Source organism: Miniopterus schreibersii, assembly GCF_964146895.1.
Source record: "Miniopterus schreibersii genome assembly, chromosome: 15".
Taxonomy (NCBI): domain Eukaryota; kingdom Metazoa; phylum Chordata; class Mammalia; order Chiroptera; family Miniopteridae; genus Miniopterus; species Miniopterus schreibersii.
Genome location: NC_138115.1, coordinates 33330372 through 33353135, shown reverse-complemented (window position 1 = coordinate 33353135; position 22764 = coordinate 33330372). Strand labels below are relative to the sequence as shown.

At 41.4% G+C, this 22764-nt stretch overlaps 1 protein-coding gene across 1 annotated transcript in view; it reads right to left on the bottom strand.

Annotated features, from left to right (window-relative positions):
* Positions 1-3945: 3945 nt before the first annotated feature.
* Positions 3946-22764, bottom strand: part of OXNAD1 (oxidoreductase NAD binding domain containing 1) — a 34555-nt gene continuing 15736 nt past the window's right edge. Inside the window, exons 5-9 of the mRNA XM_081159109.1 lie at positions 21430-21536; positions 14339-14480; positions 7382-7624; positions 6504-6612; positions 3946-5860 (exon numbers count right to left, since the gene is read on the bottom strand). Of these exons, the coding sequence (XP_081015235.1) occupies positions 5706-5860; positions 6504-6612; positions 7382-7624; positions 14339-14480; positions 21430-21536 (756 nt within the window). The 3' untranslated portion in view covers positions 3946-5705. The remainder of the gene's footprint in view (positions 5861-6503; positions 6613-7381; positions 7625-14338; positions 14481-21429; positions 21537-22764) is intronic.

Here is a 22764-nt window from a genome sequence, read left to right as displayed (position 1 = left end):
GCAGTCTCTGAGAACAGAGAGGCCTCATTGGATTTTAAAAACCTTCTAACTGGAATGCTCTGGCGATGGGATGTTCGGTTAACTGAATCTCTCTTTAAAAAGACAACAGAAGCCCTGGCCGGTTTGGCTCAGTGGTCAGAGTGTCGGCCTGCGGACCGAAGGGTCCCGGAGGCACATACCTCGATTACAGGTTCGATCCCCAGCTCTGGTCGGGGCACATGAGGGAGGCAACCAATTGATGTGTCTCTTTCACATTGATGTTTCTCTTTCCCTCCCTTCCACTCTCTCCGAAAAGCAATGGAAAAAAATATCCTCGGGTGAGGATTGAAAAAAGAAGGGAGGCAAGCCCACCTCTTCAGTGATGGGGAGGGTTTGGGAACAAGCCCGAGGCTGAGTCTGTGGAAAGGAAAATCGTCCGGGAGGGAAGGAGACCAGTCGGGAGGTCCGTGAGGCCGGGCGGGCATCTAACCACTCTGTCTCAGCTCCCTTACTGGTAAAATGGGGCAGCACTCACCCTGCCTACTGCGCATAACTGTTGGGAATAATTTAATGCGATAAAACAAAGTTCTTGTCAAGTGCCAAGTAATGCTGTAATCTTCAATTGATGGTAATATTCCAACCAAAATCTAGACCACCAATGAATTCAGATTATCCCAGAGTAACTATTTTCTATCACTTTTCCTTTCTAACTTTCTCTGTGAAAGTGCGGTTATATCACTATGCGGAAGATCTGTTTGTGTTTAAATAATCTGGAAATGAAAAAAAAAAGTGTGTGTGGTTGGGGCGGGGGATATAGAATATACTAAAAAGCTAGAGTAATTAAAACCATGTGATATCAGAACCGCAACAAATGAGAACTATGGAACAGAGTAGAGAGCCTAAGGGGGGAAATCCACTAGTAGGTGGGAATTTAGTATGTGATAAGGGAGGCATTTCAAACCACTGGGGAAAGTGTAGAGTATTTGATAAATGGTGTCGGGCAACTGCAGAGCCATATGGAAAAAGCCAGATCCCTATTCCCCATCAAGCACAAAAATAAATCCCCAGAGGGATAAAAGGCCTGTAAAAATATCAAAAGAAAATATATCCAAAAGCTATGGGAAAAGATGGGCATAATTGATTACATATAAATTTAAACTCTGGTATAAGTTAGAACAAACAGAACTCAGTGACAAGTAACAGAATGGGAAAAAAATATTTGCAACACGCATAACAAAGGATTAGCATTCATTCTATTTTATAGAGAGTTACAAATCAGCCAGACATCAAAGTGGACATAAAAATGCACAAACACACCATTCTCAAAAGAAAAAAGAGAAATGGCTAAAGCGCTTTGGGGAAAAACATGCTAGGGAGAAATCAGGAAATTAATTTTTTTAAATCATCTTTTCACCCAACAGATTAGGAAAAACAGTTTATGAACTTAGACTTTCTAGTTGCCAGAAGGTAGGGAAATGAGTACTTTCATATTCTATCTGAATATAAATCGAATAGGCATTTTATAGGGTAATTTGAAAATAATAGTCAATTTTTGATCCAGAAATGATACTTCTAGAAAGTCTACAGGACTACAACACAAACATTACATGAACAAGTGTGTCTGCTGCAATATTGTTTGTAATAGCCCCAAACTGGGAACAATCTAAATGTCCATCACAGAGATACGGTGAAGTACATTGTTTGGAGTGTTAAAAGAATAAAAATGAAAAGGTATGGACACATACCTGTCCATGTGTACAGGACTAACACACTGTAAAATGTCTAGGATGCCTAGCGAGCTCTTTATACAGAATTCCATCCTAGGTGAGGGCGTGGGGCGCGGCGACTCAGGACTTCAGAATTTAGTGTACATATTTTTCTATGATTTGACTTTTTACAATCCTATTTATCAGGTAATTAAAAAAGAACAAAGGAGCAGATAAAATTTTGGTAGGCTCAAGCGTAGCAAAATGGGACTTGGGGATCAGATGGGAGAGACTAGGTCAGGCCTAGTGGTCACCAGCAGGGGTTTTTAATAACTCAGAACAGAATGATCGGGATGTCTCTCAACAACTAGGGAAGTCTGCGCTCCTGAGCACAAATCATTTTAAAATGCATGCCTTGATGTGGTGGGTTAGTAGGTATCTTTATATGTCATCACCACGCTTGCTGTGTATGCGCATATTAGGAAAGAGTAATAATATTAAAGATGGAACATCTCACTATTCCTCGAAGATGAGAACAGCATACTTCTTTGAGTTTCATTTAAAAGAAAATGAAATAACAGCTCTCAGGTTAAATTATCAGCATATGATCATCTGCAATACCCGGGAATAAAGGAAATTGCTGTTTTCCATTCAAAAAGAAAAAAATGATGTCAGGCGGAGGTCCATGAATTGGTACTGTTCGACAGTCACTGCATGCACACACATATATTCATACTCACCCACGTGCACGTACATGCACCTGCAGCTCTGCATCCCATAATAATTCTCCCAAGCACTGTCTCCGGAGCATGGGAACCACCTTTCCCACTGCCCTGCCCACCTGCTACTCTCAGGACACCAGCACTCCAATGACTCACCCAGACATCCATCTTCCACAGCCTCCCTTTCAACCAGTGATAGTTGCTAAAAAATGTTCTTTTCCCCAGAGCGTTTTTACTTTCAATCATGTTGAGATGTTCTCGGTATTCAATATACTTCGTTGTAGAAGATAGCTTTTATCACTTTTTAGCTTCATGAAAAATAGTTCCCCGAAGTATTTAACTTGCTCCTCAAGATAACCTTTGTCTTATCCTTTCCTATCTTCAATTTCTAGCACAGTGGCTGCACATCGCAGATGCTCAATAAATGACAGTTAACAAGTTTATCATCCTCTAGAAAAAGTCATCTCCTCCCCCACTGGAGTCTCACGGAATGCTTCTTTCATAGTTTTTCATACAGTCAGTCCAGTATCTCTCCCATCTTTAAAAACAACGGTGGTTTAGTTAATAGTATTGTAGCAATTTTAACTGTACTGTTAATTTCTTGGTTTTCATTCATATGCCATGGATATGTAAGATGTTAACATTTAAGGAAGTTGGGTAAAGAGTATATGGGGAACCCTGTCCTCTCTTTGCAAGTCTTCTATAGATCTAAAATTACTTCACAATAAAAAGTTTTGAAAACAATTTTTTTTTAAATGGAGTGAAAAAATGGAATGCTCTTATTACCACTTCTCTTTCCAGCTACCATCCCATTTTTCTCCTCCTCTTTATAGTAAAATCACTTGAAACTATTACCTATAGTCACTCATCACCATTTATTTCCTCTAGGTTGTTATTAAACCCACTCCAATGTTCAGCACTCAGCTCCAGAAACGACAGAGCTGGAAGGAACTACAGTCCATGCGGAGGTCACGACCTGGCCCATCCCAGTGGTTTACAGAGGGTGGCAGTGAGTCACCGGCATGGTGACAGGCAGAGCGGGGATCTCCAGGTCAGGCGGCCCTCGCTCTGTGACAACAGCAGGCGCACAGTTGTGGTGGTGGGTGGGTGGAGAGAGTGGGCGGCACTCCTTCCACGCTACACTGGTGACGCTCACTCTGCACCTCCACTCCCAACACAGAAAGGCCTGGGGGAGCCACTGCCTCCACACCTGTGTCTCCCACCCTGCCAACCAGCTGGCAGAACCCCTTTCTGCCCCCACATCCCTGATTCTCATTGTGCTATGCTCTCGAGTACTCAGCCCTAAAGCCCAGCCCTCAGCCTGGACACTTGGGGGACAGCCGATGAATTGGCTCCTTATAGTGGCCAGAGCGTCTCACATTCCCCTCACCCCCGAAACGCTGATGATCACTGCCTTGAATGGATGTTCATATTCCCATCAGGCTAATAGCTCCTTTCCTCCCACTGAATTCCTATCTGGCATTGAACCTAGAGGGTATTATGCTAAGTGAAATAAGTCAGACAGAGAAAGACAAATACCATATGTTTCACTTATATGTGGAATCTAAAAAACAAACAAACAAAACAGAAACACACTCATAGATACAGAGAACAAACTGATGGTTGCCAAATGGGAGGGGGTCTGGGGGGAAAGGTGAGGGGGATTAAGTGGAAATTGACAGTTACAAAAGAGTCATGGGATATAAAGCACAGCGTAGAGAATACAGTCAATAGTATTGTAATAACCATGTATGGTGCCAGGTGTGTACTAGACTTACTGGAGGGATTACTTCATAAATTACATAAATGTCTAACCACTGTGTTGTACTCCTGAAACTAACATAAAAAATAATATTGAATGTCAACTGTAATTGGAAAAAAAGAAAATGGTTGACAAATGATCTCTGCTTAAAACCTGACAAAATTCAAAACAGGGTAGAGGCCAGAATGGTGATGCCATCATCAGGTCTGTGAATCAACACTTTGTTTCAGCCCTAAGTTCCTGTGAGGCCTGCAGCCAGAGATGAGAGGGGCCACCTGTCTTCTCATCAGCTCAAGAACGGGATCTGTGGACTGGAGCTCCTGGGTCTCCAGCACTAATGTGTCAATCTTCCCAGACTCCGTGTGTCCTCTGTGTTCTACGAGCAGGCAGCTTCAGCCCAAGGCTGCTAGTCACAGAAAGGATGGTCTGGCCTCAGCCCATGGATTTCTTCTGGATTTTTAAAAATCTGAACAAGACTAAGATCTACAGTCTGCTTTCTAGCAGTTTCACCAGAGAGGCCTTGGAACGAGGCTGTACCATGCTCTCCCCCGTCCTGGGGACTGCCTCCCCATCCCGGGCTCAGCAAGGAGTTAGACATTAGTTGCTTTCTTTCAGTCATTCAACAAGTGTGTGTTGAGGAGCTGCTGCTGCTGCCAGAAATGACCCTGGCAAAGGAATGAAGTAAAAGGCAGAGAAGCAGGATTTGGAAACTGCTCTGTACCCCCTAATCAATCCTAAGCACATTTCTACAGCCAGCCAGCCTGGCCATTGAAGGCAGATTCCACATGAAACACAGCAGTCCCCAACGCCTTTGTCCCCAAGAAGCCGCCCCTACACGTAGCGCGAGGCAGGCAGCCAGGACACCGAACACAGGAAGGGTTTCATTTGAGAAGAAACTAACAATCAGTCAGGATATATACTTAGGATACCCATTAACATTAAGCAAATATGCTGGTATTCAATTCCCTAAAGCAGTTTTCCTAACAATTTTCAGTTTCCAAACCCAATTTTGCTGGTCTGAAGAGGCCAGGCTGCAGGCCATGGTGCGGTCAACTAAGACTTTAAGTATAAAGAATTTTCACAGTAACACTATTAAGAATGTGTTTAAATAATAAGTTTATTGAATATAAGATATCTAGGCTGCTGTCAAATAATTTAACGATAGCCTACATTTCACACACACAACCCCATTTTCCTATGATTAAATGTTAAGTATATGTCTTTTTCTTCCCTTAGGGGAAAGAAAATCTATATTGACCAATTCAAGGTACATCATGAGATAGTCAAACACTTACTAATAAAAGAAAGTCAATACAGTAAAAAATGGTTCAATCAATGAAGTCTTTGCAAAAAGTTGATCAGGTAAGACTTGTCCGGTGATTTTTCTTTTCTCCTCCTGCAGGTCACTCTGTCCACAGACTTCATCAGAGAAGGCCGAGTAGAGGTGACTTCATCTTGCCACAAATCACGTAACACAATGCCTTCACTGTCCCCAGTAAATCCCACAGCCTTCTCCTTTCTACCGTCGCTGGCTCCCTACCACCACTTCTCAAAGCAGATGTTTTCTCTGGGAACATGGCTGCTTTCTAGCTGCTTGGAGAAAAAGTCTGTCATCGGAGGGGGGCCACAGAGATAGAACAAAGTCTCTTTCGAAAGGTGCTCTCTTAGGTCCTCCTCTGTTATTCTTCCTTCTACCAAGAAACAGAATAGACACCAAGTTAGGCCAGACATGTTTGTACTGGAACGAGGAACGACGAACCACGACTCGGCGACAGTGTTCACCTTCAGTAACTCGGGCTTAGTGAGTCTAGTCTTGAGCCACTCCCACAATGGCTCCAGCTGGCACCTGGGTTTCCTAACTTATGGCGAGTAAGAGGGGAGCCAACCGCAATGCCCTCTCAGGTGGGCAGCAAGCTTGCTGCACTTTGGGAGAGATTAAAAACTGCCTTCAGCAAAGTAACGAAGCTGTTTTGTGAAAAATCCTTCCAGGCAGGGGAAACCACAAGTAATTTAAATTACCATTAATGGCAAATGGCATCGATTCCACCAGGGCTGGAATATAAATTCTTTGCATGCATACTACAGTGATGATGCAAAGGTCCCCTAAAAAATGTGGAAAATAAATTTTTAATATGGGCAGTAGGAACATTGTATATAATAAATAAATCCAAAGTAATCTCTCCTTATTTTTCCATGATGAATCACCTCTCAGTTCCCCAGGTAGTGACATTCCCAGCCAGCAACTCCACACAATAAACCATCTACACTCAACCAACTGGCATGCCCATCAAATAAACTACGTGGAGACAGTCAAAACATCTTTAGGGGACTCACCCGTGATGTATGGTTTGAGTTCGGCACTGATTGGTGTAGTCTGCTTTGTAACATGCAAACTGCATGCAATCTTCTCGGGAAATTCATTTACTAAATCGAGGATATTTTTCTGGAATGTCAAACATATTTGGTCACACTACAATTTAAAAAAATCAAAACAGATGTGCACAACCACTGACGCCGAACCTCGCCTCCCATTCTGCACACGTCTGCGCTCCCGCTCTACTTACCGAGATATTGTTTGCAGCCCGGCAGGCCAGAGCTTTCAGAGTACAGAGGGCTATTTGACTTTAATTGAAATCTGAATATGCTAACAAGCATATTACTAACTCTCCGGGAGTTTTTTCTTTTTCCTTTTTCTCAAGCCTTGGCAATTAAGCAGCAGTTTCACTGACCACAGTTCTGTCTTTTTAACTGTTTCTGATCTTTTGTTCATCCTTGCAGCTGCAAAGCAGCCCAGTGAAAGCTTTCTCCATCAAATGTACTTAGTTTCAACAGATGCAACTGACGGGGGTTTCATTTACCCAGCTGGGTCCCCACCACAGTCTCACCTACTCTTGTAACAGATGAACGCACTTGCGTGTCTCCTGACTCTTTACAGAGTCTCAGGGCCATGGCGACTTTTCTGTCCATCCACCTCTAAATTCAAGACCTGCCCTATCCTGTCACCCCTGGGAGCCTCCTCCACATCAGCTGTTTTAAGTGTCCTGGTAAGATACCCAGGCTAATTCGCATTTGAGCATGATCAGATTAAGACTTGTCAGGCCTTTTGTTTGAACTGTTGCAGAGGAGACAGAACTGAGATGAAAGTCCCATGGAAGTTGATACTGTGACACGTTTGCTGCCAGCAAGCTGTGAAACATACATTTCTCCCTTACCTTAAACAGGAGTTCGCTGGTACTTTTTGCACTGTAGAAGAGTTTCACTGTCCCTATCTCATAGCCACTTCCTTTGTTTGCCCGGTCTCTGTGGAGATCGGCCGCATGCCGCAGGATGGAAAGCAGAGGGTTAATTCCGACGCCTCCTGCAATCAACACGAGGTTCCTAGAGGCGTCTGCAGGCTGCGGGTCAAAGAAGAACTCTCCACCCACTCTCACGGCCACTTCAGAGTCAAGTGCGCACTGAGGCAGGAAAGAAAAGATCCCTGAATCCTTTGTAGTATAGGGTCTTAAACCAAATGTTCTTTTTTAGTAAAACTGACTGCGTCTACCCCCAGCATTTTGATCAGTATTTAGGACTATTTTTACAGCTTGCTCTCAAGTTTCCCAGGGCCCTGTGAATTGATGCCACTTGTCCATTACATAGGCCATTTGCTACTCTGCCTTTGGGATCTATACTGCACAGTCAGCTCCACTATTGAGAAAAGGAGACTCGCTTGAATAAGTTTGCCATTTGTTAACTATGGAGGTGAGGAACTGGGACGTGAAAAGAGGCACAGGGGACAGCTCTAAAGCATGAGTTTCCTTTTCTGAGTGGCGCTCCTGTTCTGATCACAGCCATGGAGCTGAGAAAGGCGAGACAGGGCAAGTGTCACTGACCCTGGATTCATCAGAGCTGAGGAGTGTGGGTACCAGGGCTTCCTCCTAGTGACCAGCAGGCACAGCCAGACCTGCTGCACAGACTGAGGCCAGTGGCCAGCACCTCAGCACTGTTCAGTGTTCCTTTCTCCCAGAAGCAGTGGGAAGAGGAAGCCTGAGGCTTCCCACTGCAGGAGGAAGGGGGAGGGGTATTACATACACCCACCCCCGTAAAGCACCTACTGCTCCCTGAAGTCACTTACACCAGAAATTTGATCAGAGCTGAATGTCCCAGTTCTCCATAGGGAAAAGACCGCCCGAGGGGGGTGTTTTGGAAACTTGTAGTGACACTTTTATATTGTCACAATGATATGGAGAAACCAATTGGCATGTAGAGGGCAGGGTGAGAGATGCCAGATGTCCCATGCAGGTAGCAGTGTCCTGGAGCTGGCTCCTCCTGAGCTGATGGTTGAATGTGTAGGAATACTGAGTCAGTACCTACTGGTAGTCTGAAATCAGCCATTGTGGGAGTGTTTACACCACAGTAATCAGCAAATGCTACAAACCAGAGCTTTTTTCACTCAGAGAGCTGGGTTAGTGGCACACCATTATCTACAACGCACAGGGCTGTCCAGCAGACTTCTGAGTGACCCATGGGACATATGTGTATAGGTGAAAACTGGTTTGTAGTGATCTGAGACTAGGTTCTAACTCATTTTACAGAAAAAACTCAGAGTTTTGTTTTTTGGGGGTTTTTTGCATGGATCTAACACAAACTGAATTTTCGAGAATGTAACCACCATGTGGACTGCACTTTGTTGTGCTCAAAATGTTACCACGCATGTTTGCTGTTCTAGAAAACCACATCCCAGTTGGTAACATACGTGTGGTCCTTCTGTCAACATACAACCTGCACCACCTGCCTTTGCAGACAGTGTACTCATGGTGAGTCTACGCCGAGGAACAGCTGTGTGACTACTTCATTCTATCTTCTAGCTTAGATATGTCCAAACATTTATACACTGAAATACATAGTCTTCGGTTATGAATCACTTCCCTTTAATTTCTCCTTTGTATCACACTTGGAGAATTATGCTATTTTTTAAAAAATCTATGTGTTGATTACATTACCTTTGGATTTCATTTCAGGGTAGTTTTAGAAAAAGGCCATTATATCTGACAGGGTTGAGAACACCTAGTCTGAAGGAAAATGCAGTAATCTAGGAGTCAGAAGACTGAATTTTAATCACAGCCCCTATGAAATCCGGCAGGTCCCTTCATGTCTCTGAGCCTCTGCAGCCGCATCTGAAAAATGGGTCCCAGCAGCGGTCCTGATCACCCCATTAGGACCATGGTGGGCATTACATGACACACTGGGGGAATCTCCCCGCTGGAATTAAGCTACATGGAAGAGGATCCTGGGGTCATTGTAGCTATCTGAGAAAAAGCACTGGGGTACCTGCTTCCTTCTTCCCTGTCACTAAAAAACAGAATCTACAAACAAATTTATATTAAGAGAATAGGTTTGTTCCATTACATGTCCCTGACATAAATTAGCCAAATGAAATCCCTCCTAAGAAGAAATAATGTACCACGTGCTTTCTGAAGATCAAACCTTTAGCATTCACGCCTTGGCACTGTGCATGGCAGGCAGGTAGGCATTACTTTAAAAAAAAAAAAAAAGTTTTTATTGATTTTTAGAGAAAGGAAGGGTAAGGGATAGACAAATATCAATGAGAGCGAAACATCATCAATTGGCTGCCTCTTGCCCCTACTGGGGATTGGGCCCACAACCCAGGCATGTGCCCTGACTGAAAATGGAACCTTGATCTCTTAGTTCCTGGGTCAAGACTCAACCACTGAGCCATACCAGCCAGGCAGGCAGGCAGTACTTTTGACATGAATTTCATTTAGGGCTCTACAACTTAAAGAAGAGTTAATCTTAGAGAAAACCTAAGAAAAAAATGAAAAATTATTTGAATTCACAAAACAGGTCCTTTTTGGTAAAGAACTGTTGAGTGAATGGAAATCCTTTCTCTGAGAGGAAAAAAGCCACATCTGAACTTAACTATTTTAAATATGTAGGAGACTTTTTACCTGAGGACTATAAGTGGTTTTCATTTTTGACAAAAGGAATTAGCAACTGGGAGCATTCTGTTAATAACAACTCAAATGTAGGAATCACTAAACTGGCTACCAAAGTGCTTTAAAATACTCCTTCCTTTCAAGTCTTGAAAACAGAATTATGATACAACAGTCTCTGCCTAACAATGACAATGGATTTAATCTCTCTATACCCTGCCTCCCCCTCCTGTTTGCCTGTACACTTATCTTTTTATCTCTACGACTCTAAAAGAGACTAAGAAATGAGAGAGAAAGAATTTTCTCCAATGGTCATCTTCGGCATGCTTAGTAATGATAATAAACAAAGCCTTCAGGTTATTGTTTTTAGAAACCACAGTATTTTCAACCCTAAAGTTGGCAAGAAAACATGCCCAAGGGAAAGATAATACTCAAGAAGCCTGTTGTCTCCTTAGTGACAAAATAATCTTTGGGAGATCTATCTTCTAATTTGCCAGCATCTGGAAAGAATCAAAAGGCATTTTTGTCTTTTGCTGATCAATAAAAACTGCCAGGGTAGCATCAACACAAGGCTCACAGTCTGTACAGCACAATATGGAAGTGAGTAAAAGGATATTACCTTCAATTACACAGCAATGTATCTAATTTGGGTATAGATTTTCTACTTGTGAAACAAACAACTTCTACAGCAACGGGAGCAGGCACACAATAGCTGTCTAGAACCCTTTACCCTGCCAGGAGTTTGAGCCAAAGCAGATAAAATAAAGGAAGATATTTATGGCACTTTATCCCATGTCCCAAGAGAACAGCCTGCTGCCACCCAGACACTCACGTGCCTCCATTGTCCACTCTAATAGCTTAATAAGACAAATTCTCAGGAGGGATATAACCACCTGAGAATGGTTCCAAGAAAAATCTGACTTCATAAAGGCTGTTTGCAACTCCCACTGGGCAGAGTGGAGCAAGCACTACAATTAGGATGTGCATTCAAGCAACGCCACTCAGAGATTTTCTACAGCCTCTAAGAATAAGTTTCTTCATTGAAATGCCAATGAGGCATGAAACCAAGCGGGGAGCTATGGACCAGGACCAGGTCAGGTCACGTGGGAGGCTGACAACCGGAGGGGCTTGTGGCACTAGGAGCCAGGATGGCTAAGCTCATTTTTTTTTTTAAGTCCTCATCTGAGGATATTTTTTCCGTTGCTTTTCAGAGAGAGCACGGTGTGTGTGTGTGTGGGGGGGGGACGGGACACGACATCAATGTGACAGACACATGACTGGTTGCCTCCTGAACACACCCTGGCCAGGGCCGGGGATGGAGTCTGCAATACGTGCCCTTGGCCAGAATCAAACCAGGGACCCTCCAGTCCAAAGGCCAAGGCTCTGCCACTGAGCCAAACCCGCTAGGGCAGCTAAGCTCATTTTAACAGTGAGCTCTGGGCATGGCGACACCCTGCTGGCCCCAGCCCTGCAGCATAGTTTAGAGACTCAGGATGCAGCCTAGAGACTGTAATGGATGAAAATCCAAAGAGAATCTAAAAAGCAATGATGCCGCTGAGGTCATGCTGAAGGACATACTCAGGCCAGGGGATAAAAACGCGGCAGGATACGCTTAAAAGGGACACGCTGAGGCAGGCAGTTAGGGGCTGCTCTGCACCCACAACTGGACACACAAACCACAGGGAGAGCATATATTTTATGTCCCCACAGATTCAAAAATCCCTTATTGTTTAAATTATTTTACAGCAAAACTGCTGCTGGTGCCCAGTTCTATGAATTTTAACACATACACAGATGTGTGTAACTACCACCAGAATCAAGATATAAAAGTTCTGTCACTCCCCAAAAAACTCCCTTGTGCTATCCCTTTATGCGCACACCCTTCCCTACCCCTCACCCCTGTCAACCATGGATCTGTTTTCTGTCGTTATATTTCTGTTTTCCAGAATGTGACATAAATGGGATTATACAGTATATAACCTTTGAGACTGGCTTCTTTCACTCACCATAATGCCTCTGAGATTCACCCTAGTTGTTGTGTGCCAACAATAAGCAGTTTAACTGTTGAGTAACAGTACAGTGTTTGAAAGTATCAGTTTGTTTATCCATTCACCTATTGAGGGAAATTCGGGGTGTTTCCAGTTTTGACAATTACGAACAGAACTGCTATAAACACTCATATACAGGCTTTTATGTGAACCGAACTTTCATATCTGTATAAATACCCAGGGTTGGTACTGCTGGGTCCTATGGTAAGTGTGTATTTAATTTCATACGAAACTGCCAAAATGTTTTCCAGAATGGCTATAGTACTTTGCATCCCTATTAGCAATATTACAGTTACACTTGTTCCCTGGCATTATCAATATTTTCAGCACTTGGCATTATCAATATTTTCAATTTTAGTCATTCTAATAAGTCTGTACAGCTACCCCACTATATATGGTTTTACTCTGCATTTCCCTAATAATGAATGTTAAAAGATGTTAAGCATTTTTTCATTGCTTATTTGCCATCTTTATATCCTTTTTAGTAAAGTGTCTCTTCAATCCTCCGACCATTTTTAAATCATGTTTGTTGTTTTTGCTGATTTTTTGAGAGTTCTTTACGTATTCTGGATACAAGTCCTTTGCTGAATATCTAAATTGCAAATACTTTCTCCTAGTTTGCAGCTTGTTTGTTTTTAATTGTTAATAGTGTCTTTTGCATTAAAAAGTTTAAAATTTTGCCCAGCCGGGCGTGGCTCAGCAGTTGAGCATCAACCTAGGATCCAGGCGATCGGGGTTCGATTCCCAGTCAGGGCACAAGCTCAGGTTGCGGGCTGGGCAGCCGATCAATGACTCTCTCATCATTGGTGTTTCTCTCGCTCTCTCTTCCCCTTCTTTCCTCTCTCTGAAATCAATAAAGATATTTTTTTAAAAAAGTTTAAAATTTTGATTAAGTCTATCAAACTTATGGATCTTGCTTTTGGTGTCATGTCTACGAAATCTTTGCCCACCCTCAAGTTCAGAATATTTCCTACGCTTTCTATTAAAACTTGTATAGTTACATGTTTTATACTTGGATCTACAACCTATTCTGATCTAGCCTTGAATACAAAGTATGAGAGGTTCTTTTCTGTATATGAATAAACAATTGTTCCAACACTATTTGTTGAAAAGGTTATCCTTTCTCCACTGAATTTCTTTAACACCTCTGTCAAAAATCAGATGGCCATATGTATGTCAGTCTATTTCTGAACTCTCTTCTCTGTTCCATGATCTGTAAGTCTATCCCTATACCGGTACCACACTGTTTTGATTACTATAGCTTTATTTTAATCTTAAATTTGAGTAATATGATTCCTCCCATTTTAGTCTACTTTTTCAAAACTGTTTTAGCTATTCAAGTTCCTTTGCTCTTTGATATAAATCTTAAAATCAGTTTATCTATACCTACAAATTTGTACAGGTACATTCCTTTTTGGTAAAGGGGATAAGAAAATGCCTGGGATGGGATGGGTTGTTGGTAAATAAAGTAGGCACACTCGAGAAGTGAAGGGAATGCAGTAAAAAAACAACACATGAGGGTCAAAAACTAAGAAGACAAATAACTGATGTGCTCTGAGCTCCCTCTCTGTTATCAGAGTTCTAGTAGGGAATGAACACGCAGCTTATGCAGGACTGTAGTTGAGTCCCATGAGGAAGCGCGAGTGGGTAGCAGCAAACGTGGATTCCCTCAGAATCCCGTGAGATGAGCTCTCTAGGGCCTGAGTGGAGAGGCAATGGCACCACAGATTTAGCGGTGCTTAGCTCTGGGTATGAGCGATGTACTCAGGGACTGTGGTCCCTCCAAATAACGACAGAATGACAGTTTAATTCCCTTTATTTAGGATGATAAGGACAAAAGAACGTGATTTGTAGGTTTACCATTTACGAGACATACAAAGAGCCAATATTCAAAACCTTACATAAAAAGTAAAATGTTTTACTCCTACAGTAGTATTCAACTAAATACTGTTTGGTAACCCAGAAGGTATTTCCAGATCCCAAAGTATCTTGGAGTCACCTTTAATGCACCAAAAAGATTCTGCTTCTTCAGCCTTTTGGAGTCTGAATTCTGGATGCAAGGTTGGCTCTTTGTGAGCACGTACCTTCCTCACTCAAGCCTAGGTTTCTTAAATTAAGTGAGCTGAATAAAAATTTTGTGGGAGGCAGAGATGCCCTAACCTGCAGGTTTAAACAGAGACTTGCTCACCTGATTGTGAATCCAGAGAGCAGGAGGGTGGTTCGTATATTTCACTGCCAATTCTATCATTCTCTCTTGCTCTAGCAGTCGGGGGCTGGAGCATATTGAGAACCCACCAACCACAGAGACTCCTGGGATAAAGAAATCAATCCTAAAAGGAAAGGCAAATAAATTATTACTCTTGAAGCAATTTTAAAAGTGGGCAGCAAGATAAACAAAACTGACAAACTTTGAGCTAGACTAAGAAAAAAAATATATAAAATTACTAAAATCAAGAATGAAAGATGGGACATCATTGCCAACCTTACAAAAACAAGTGATTATAAAGGAATTCTATGAACAACTATTTGACCTAGAGTTAAACAACTTAGAAGAAATGGACGCATTCCCAGAAAGACACAAAACTACCAAATTAGACTAAAAAAGAAAGAGAAAATCTGAGCAGACCCATAACAAATTAATTGAATTACTAATTTTAAAACTTCCTACAAAGATAGGGATAGGTTTGGGTGGTATCGCTTGTGAATTCCACCAAACAATTAAAGAATAATTAATACTATCTTTCACAAATTCTTCCAAAAAATTAGAAAAGAACTCTTCCCAACTCATTTTTTGAGGCCAGTATTACTATTACCCTGATACCAAAACCAGAGAAAAATATCACAAGGAAAGAAACTAGAGATCAATATCCCTTGTGAATATAGATGCAAAAATCCAAGGAATACAATGTTGGTTTAACATCTGAAAATCAATCAATGAAATAAAGAACAAAGCCCACATGATCATCTCAATAGATGCAGAAAAGGCATGTGAAAAAATTCAACATCCTTACATAATAAAAATACTCAACAAACTAGGAATAAATGGGAACTTATGTGACCAAATAAAGGGCATCTACAAAATATGTACAGCTAATACCATGTTTAATGGTGAAAGACTGAAAGTTCCCCCGAGAACAGAAACAAGACAGGATATCTGCTCCCACCACTTCTATTCAACATTGTACTAGATGTTCTAACGAAGGCAATTAAGCAAGAAAATGAAATAAAAGGCACCCAGATTGGAGAGAATGAGAAAGAAGTTGCAGATGACATGATGTTGTATATAGAAAATCCTAAGGAATTTACTATGAAGATAATAAAACTAACAAGTCAAATAAGTTTGCAGGATACAAGATCAATAATAAAGATCAACTGAATTTCTATACAACAAACAATCTAAATGTGAAATTAAGAAAAATTATATTTCTAATAGCATAAAAAAGAATAAAATAATTAGGAATAAATTTAACAAAAGTAGCATATGAGTTGTATAGTGAAAAACCACAAAACACTGTTGAAAAAGATCAAAGATCTACATAAATGGAAAGACATCTCATGTTCATGGATTGGGAGACTTTATATGTAAAGATAGCAATACTCCCCAAAATGACATCCAGATTCAATGCAATATCTATCAAAATCCAGCTGGTTCCTTTGCAGAAATTGACAAGTTGATCATAAAATTAATATGGAAATTCAAGGAACACAGGATCATCAAAACTTACTAGAAAGCTATAGTAATGAAGAAAGACATTGTGATACTGGCTTAAGAACAGGCATATAGATCAATGAAAAAGAATTGAGAGTACAGAAATAAACATTTAACTATATGGTCAGTTGATTTTCAACAAGAGTACCAAGACAATTCAGTGGCAAAAGAACAGACTTTTCAACAAATGGTGCTGGGACAACTGAATATCCACATATAAAAAGAACAAAGTTTGACCCCTATCTCACACCATATACAAAAATTAACTCAAAATGGCTCACAGACTTAAATGTAAGAGCTAAAATTATAAACTCTTAGAAGACTTACATAGGAGTAACTCTTCATGGTAATGTTACTTAGACACCAAAACACATAGTTAAAAGAAAAAATAAGGAAACTAAACTCCATCAAAATATAAAACTTTGTGCTATAAATGATCCCATCAAGAAAATTAAAAGAGCACACTCTCTCTCTCCCTCTCTCTCTCGAGCCTGCCCACACCTTTCCCCACTTCTTTCCTTAGGCATGTATTTTGCTTTCTTTCTCCTAGGCTCCAAGGGCCCTTATTTTGCATCAGTAACTTGTTTCCTGAGTCCATGCAGCCCAACTGGCTCACTTCTTCCACCTCTGTGACTTTCTTATAACTTCTTGTGTTGGGGGGGAAGAAAATTAAAGACAACTGACAGACAACTGACCAAATCATATATCTGGTAAGGGGCTTGTATACAGATTATGTAAAGAACTCTAACAATGCAGTAATAAAAAGACAAACGAGCAAAGGATTTTTATAAACATTTCTCCAAAGAAGGTATATAACAGTAACATAAACACATGAAAAGATGCTCAACATCATAAGTTATTAGGGAAATGCAAATCAAAATCACAGTGAGCTATCACTTCACACTCACTAGGATAGATGGCTAATCAAAAAGACAGCAAGTGTTAGTGAGAATCTGGATAAACTGGAACCCTTATACATTGTGGTCGGGCTGAAAAATGGCACAACCACTTTGGAAATACAGTTTGGCAGTGCCCGAAAATGTTAAACAGAGTTTTCATATGACCAAAAATTCCACTCCTATGTATATACCTAAGAGAAATGAAAATATATATCCACTTAAAAACATGTACATGAATGTTCATAATAGCATATTGATAAGAGCCTAAATGTGAAAATAATCTAAGTGTCCATCAACTGATGAATGTATAAACAAAATATGGTGTATCCATACAATGGAATGACGTACTGACACATGCTATGAGATAGATAAACACTGAAATTATGCTTAGTGTAAGAAGCCAGTCATAGAAAAGACCACATATTGTATAATTCCACTGATATAAATGTCCAGAATAGGCAAATCCATAAACACAGAAAGTAGAACAGTGGTTGTCTAAAGGGGTGAGGACGGGGAGTTGATAACTGGTAGAGAGGTTTTCTTTGGTACGATGAGAATGTTCTAAATTTGATTGTGCTGATGGTTGTGCAGTTCTGTGAATACACTAAAAGCCATTTTAAGTGGGTAAATTTTACACTTTAATGGGTAAATTTTATGGTATATAAAGTGTATCTCAATAAAACAGTTTTAAAAGGTGAAAAAAAAGCAATGAAAACTCTTTCACTGGCATTTGACAAATCAATAGGCTGATGTGCCTTCTAAGTTACGGAAGTCTCGTGTTTCTTTCTTTTCTTCTGACCACACTCCTACAGTCCAGATCTCCTGGAAGTTTCAAGCCTTCAATAATTCTATGCCATAGAAACCCTTTTTGGGTAGGGTCCTAGGAAATGCAACAAACCTAGTCACATACCAAGGGAGGAAAAATTTATTGGAACCTGGGACCACAAAACATTCTCATCTCAACGTCTAAGAAATGTAAACATCCAATCTTGATGTTTCTCAGCCATCAAAGAGCAATAGTATCATTTTCCCCCAGTTGTTTTCCTACCAGCAGACTTACATGAAAAGCACACAATGTTCTCTACTGATTTGATCTCTGACCTTAAAAGATGTTCTCTTCTGCTCTATGACCTTAAATATCCGGTCATTTTTTATAGTCTTAAAAAACCAGTCCTGGACTGGAAGTACTCCAGAAAAGGTCACTAGCTACTTTCTCTTATATTTAATTGACTATTTCCCACGAATACTTAATTTCCCTCTCATTTCAGACAAGATACAACTTTTAAAAGACTACAGTTAATATTTATTAACACATACACTATATGCTTTCACAGAGGAGGTATATAGCATCTCCACAGCTTCCATGTTTAAAATAAATACATCAATGAGCTACTTTTGTGGCTTCATCTCCTGAATTATAGCGCCCTCTGCTGTTTGACGTTGCTAAAGACCATTCTCAGGTACGTGAGAGGAAATCCCTCTTCTCCAGAAACTTTGGAAAGACAGACACCTTTAGAAGAAAAGGACTCCATTAAACACTACAGAAGAATCCAAATGACATAAAAACCTCATCTGAATGGACTTAAAAAAATATGCACAATACAGTCAAAAAAAATCTGTCCAACAAAGAACTTTTAACACACATACACACATATTAATCCCTTTGCATGATTAGAACTCCTGGAGCCAGGAGTTGAAGCACCTACTGCACCTCCAGATGCGTGAGTACATGAAGAACTGAGAGAAAGAGCCCAAGTCTAGCAAACCACACATATCCATATCCAACTGTGACACACCAGGCAGCCCTGTCCTGCCCAGATGAATCCTGTGCCCAGCACACAGCAGGCACACAAACCATGGCCAGATGACGATGCTTTACTATGAGGTCCCAAAACTCTAGTCCTCAGCGCCCCTCACCCATTCCTTGTACAAACACTACAGATGGCACCTGCCAACTCTGTATAGGCACTTGGTTCACACTGGAAATCAAGATGCAAGTATGTTTTGATTCATGCCCTCAATAAACTCATCCTAATGAGAGGAAAATTAGCAAATAAATACAATTAAATGGGCTATGACAAAATCTGCTTGGCAGAGAGAGAGAAAATGCTCATCATGTGAGATCTGTCTGGAAGTACTGTACTTAGTATAGACTTCTTTCTAGCTACAGTATATGTGATCCTGATTTTATCAGGAAAATACTTATGATAAAGCCACTGTTTTTTAAATATCTGTTTTGGGGGGGCGATTAGGTGCTAAGTGGTGGACCTACTAGTGAGAGAACCTAAAAGGTTTAGCCCTGCTCATGTGAAAAATGGTTTTGAGGCAGTTTCCTCTTCGGGCCTTTCTCTCTGGACTGGATTAAGAACACAGTGCAGCACGAAAGAGCCCTGGAGGCCAACCTCTGGTCTATGGTGCAGGTGTCTATCTGGGATCTGCGCCCAAAGCTCCAGAGCACTGGGGCAGGTCGGGAGCCTCCCCATAGGACAGGTATCAGAGGAGGTCAAGAATTCAGAGATGTAAGATCATGGGCCCAATCTCCCACCCTAAAGATAAGCCCAAAAACAATCCTCTCCTTTCTGTCTAAGTGGCACTCCACTCTGATAACCCTAACTACACAAACTGCACGGCAGCAACATTCACAACCCCATTCCCTAACCCTGCCCCCTTCTCCAAAGTACCACATGGAGGTTACCACCGAGCTGATGCTCTAAGAGAGCGACAGCACTGAAGGAGTGGACACCACCAACTGAAGCGAATGGCCATTCTGTCACCATGAAGTCAAATACACGAAGGGATTCACAGACCCTAGAGCCATGCAGCCAGTGCTAAGGGAATATTCTTTTAAACGAGGACCCAGGTGCCAGGAATGAGTGCTGAGGGACACCTGGCAGGGAAAGGGTCATCACTAACCAGCCAGAGATCACCACCCTCAAATCTGTTCTCTGAAGCCAAAATCTGTCAGCCACATACTAAAACCAGTCTTAACATCAGTGACATGACTAAATCCATTCACAGATTTGGGATATATAACACCAACCCTGAATAATTTTATCTTGAGATCACAATGGAACCCTATTTCTATATTTATCACTAGAGAATGTTGACATATTCTTCATCAGGTAACCACAGTTTGCAAGTGCTAATACAGGTACAGGCACCCCATGGTAGCAGCGCTATAAACCAACGCACAGGCTTTTTTAATCGGGAGACTAGGGACTGGGGACAGTCTTGGTACAATTCAGAGCTGAAGGCACAAAGACAATGCTGTGCACAGGACAAACATTTCCCCAGAAGGGAAATATGAAAAGAAAGATCATTACAATTAAAGTTTCCATTTTCCAATGTAATAACTGCTAAACTATTTTTGAAGGGTAAAAACGTTGCCCACCTCCCCCCTAAAAGAGCCCAAATGCATTTAATATGTATCACTGAACATGTGCAAAGATTGCAGTAAATTGCTTCACCAACGCAAATTATTGCAATCAGCATCTTGTTTTCTAGTTCTAAATTCAAAGGCAAACTATTAACACAAGACTGCTAACTCTTGCTATTATCACACTTGCTATTATCACACATCCTCCTTCTAACAAAACCGCATTTCCAGATGGACTGCCAAAATTAGTCAAGTGACTCCTAAGAAATACGACTAAGACTGACATGCCAGAAATCCATTTAGAAGTGAATACTTTATTTAAATAAAGGAAACATACACCCAAACACACCTTTCCTAAGGAAATACAAGTTGCTTTATTTACAATTCAACGTGAATTGCAGTTCTGTGAAGCCATTTGCAGGGAGTGGGAAGGGACAGCTGGGCTGTTACCCTGTCAGCATACTGACTAGGCCCACTCATGAGTGTGGTGTGTGCTAGTCCTGACTGGGGCTCCTGATAATAAATTCAGCACTGATAATAAACTCAACCCAGAAGAGATATGACTGATGTAAGAATTCGGTTGAGAGGGTGGTCAGCTCTGTGACATACCGGATATTCTTCTTTTCAGACTGCTGTTTCCTCTGTATTTGACATAAGGAACACTAATGTTTGAAAATGTTATGAATCCCCGGCAGCGCGTAACTCAAGATTAGATTACTGCAGTGCATTTTATTAGCACCCATCCTACAGAATGGAATTATCAGAGTTGCAGGTCCATGGACCAGAACTAGCTGCTTTGTTTCAACTGGAAAAAGTCAAGGTAGCACCAGGCCGGTGTGTCTCAGTTGATTTAGCATCATTCCATGCACCAAGAGGTTGTCAGTTTGATTCCCAGTCAGGGCACATGCCCAGGTTGTGGACTCGATCCCCAGTAGGGGGCGTGCAGGAGGCAGCCAATTGATAATTCTCTCTCACCGATGTTTCTCTCTCTCCCTCTCTCTTCCTGTCTCTATAAAATCAATAAAAACATACTTAAAAAATAAAAGTCAAGGCAGAAATTTTCATGTATGACAGAGAGTCACGGGCTCAAAACTGAGATAAGCTCTGAAGCTAGGAAAGAAATCTGAATCTCCATGCCAAAGAAGGCTCACCCTGAATGGAGATGGTCTAGGATTCCTACCCCTCAGGAGAAACAGAAAGTCACAGAAGTCTTTTCCAGAAAGAAAAACAAGCCCTTCTATTTGATGACAGCTTCCTGAGCACACACAACACTTACAAACAGAAAAGCCACTTACCACTGGCCAGCTTTAAAGGAAAAGTCTTGATCAGCAACAAGCAGGTGGAGCCTCTTCACGGAGGGTGACTCATGGGCTGCTCCACACACCTTAGCTGCCGACACGACCTTGAGTCAAAAGATGAACTGTGGCTGAGGTTAGTGTGTACACAACTCGAGGAACAAATTGTGGCTTTCTGGTAACTCAGGTTTTTTCAAAATCTACAAAGATGTGGTTTTTAAAAATTGCAAAACAAGGTAGAGCTGCCTACCACCAGGTGAACAAATTTTAATTATCTTCTTTTTGAGAGACTTGCTAAAATACTAATTGAATTTTATTCTGCATACAAAAATCATCTCTTGAAGGGACTAACAACCATTTATTTGCTGTGTGGCAAGTGTGTGTGATCTACCAGGCTGGGCACCCTGAGAATTGTGCAGTAAAGTGGAGCCCTGTAAGCCACCTGCCTGGCGTCTAGATTCTCTGTGAGTACGACCTACACAAAGTGAGATCCACTGTTCACTGTGAGCCTGTGTTTGTTCTGAACCTACAAGAAGTCCATGACAAGCCAATTTCCGAAACTAAAAGCAAGCACTTAGAAATTTTATGTTAGCAATTTCAGAGAAAATTATCTGTTGAATCTAGTAACAGTAAACAGGTTGGATTTGTACTCCTGTCTTTGTTTTTTAATTCATTTTTATTATATTTTACAAAATATAAAGTGTTTAAATACAACCTTTAAACAAAAGCCCTTCACAACAGATAGTTTGGGAAGCACTATTCTAAATGACGTCTCTGGTTTCTAGCAAATCCTAAAACAGTCCGAGCTGGGCACTCCTCAGTTAAGCACCATCCATGTCAACCATCTCTCAAACTGCTTCTACTCCCTTCACTCTTTGTGTCTGGGCCTTTGGGTTTCTCTTCCTCCCTAGACCTGGGGCACCCTCACAACAGGGGGAAAAGACAGGATGACTCTTTCTTCAACATCCTGTTGCTGTCCAACTCCACTTCCAGCAGCAAATCAAATCAGTAGCAGGCGACCAAAACAAAGCCCTTCTCTTTCGATGGTGTTACCTTCACAGCTCCAGCAAAAGATGCCCCGGGAATCTGTTCAAGGTGAGTGAACCTCCCACCCTGATGCTAGCTCATTCAACCCCTTTTCTCCAACAGGGCTAGGTCTAATCAAACTATCAGTGGGAGACAATTCTTAACCATCCTGGAAAATTCTGGGGTTGGATGGTGGTTTCCCTCATCACCTCAAAATAAAATGTTCTACCTTTCTCTTGCTCCTGTAAAATTCTGTCCCTCTTTCTCTATATTTACCAGTCCTCTCTTCCTCCTCCCTGAGGGCAGATG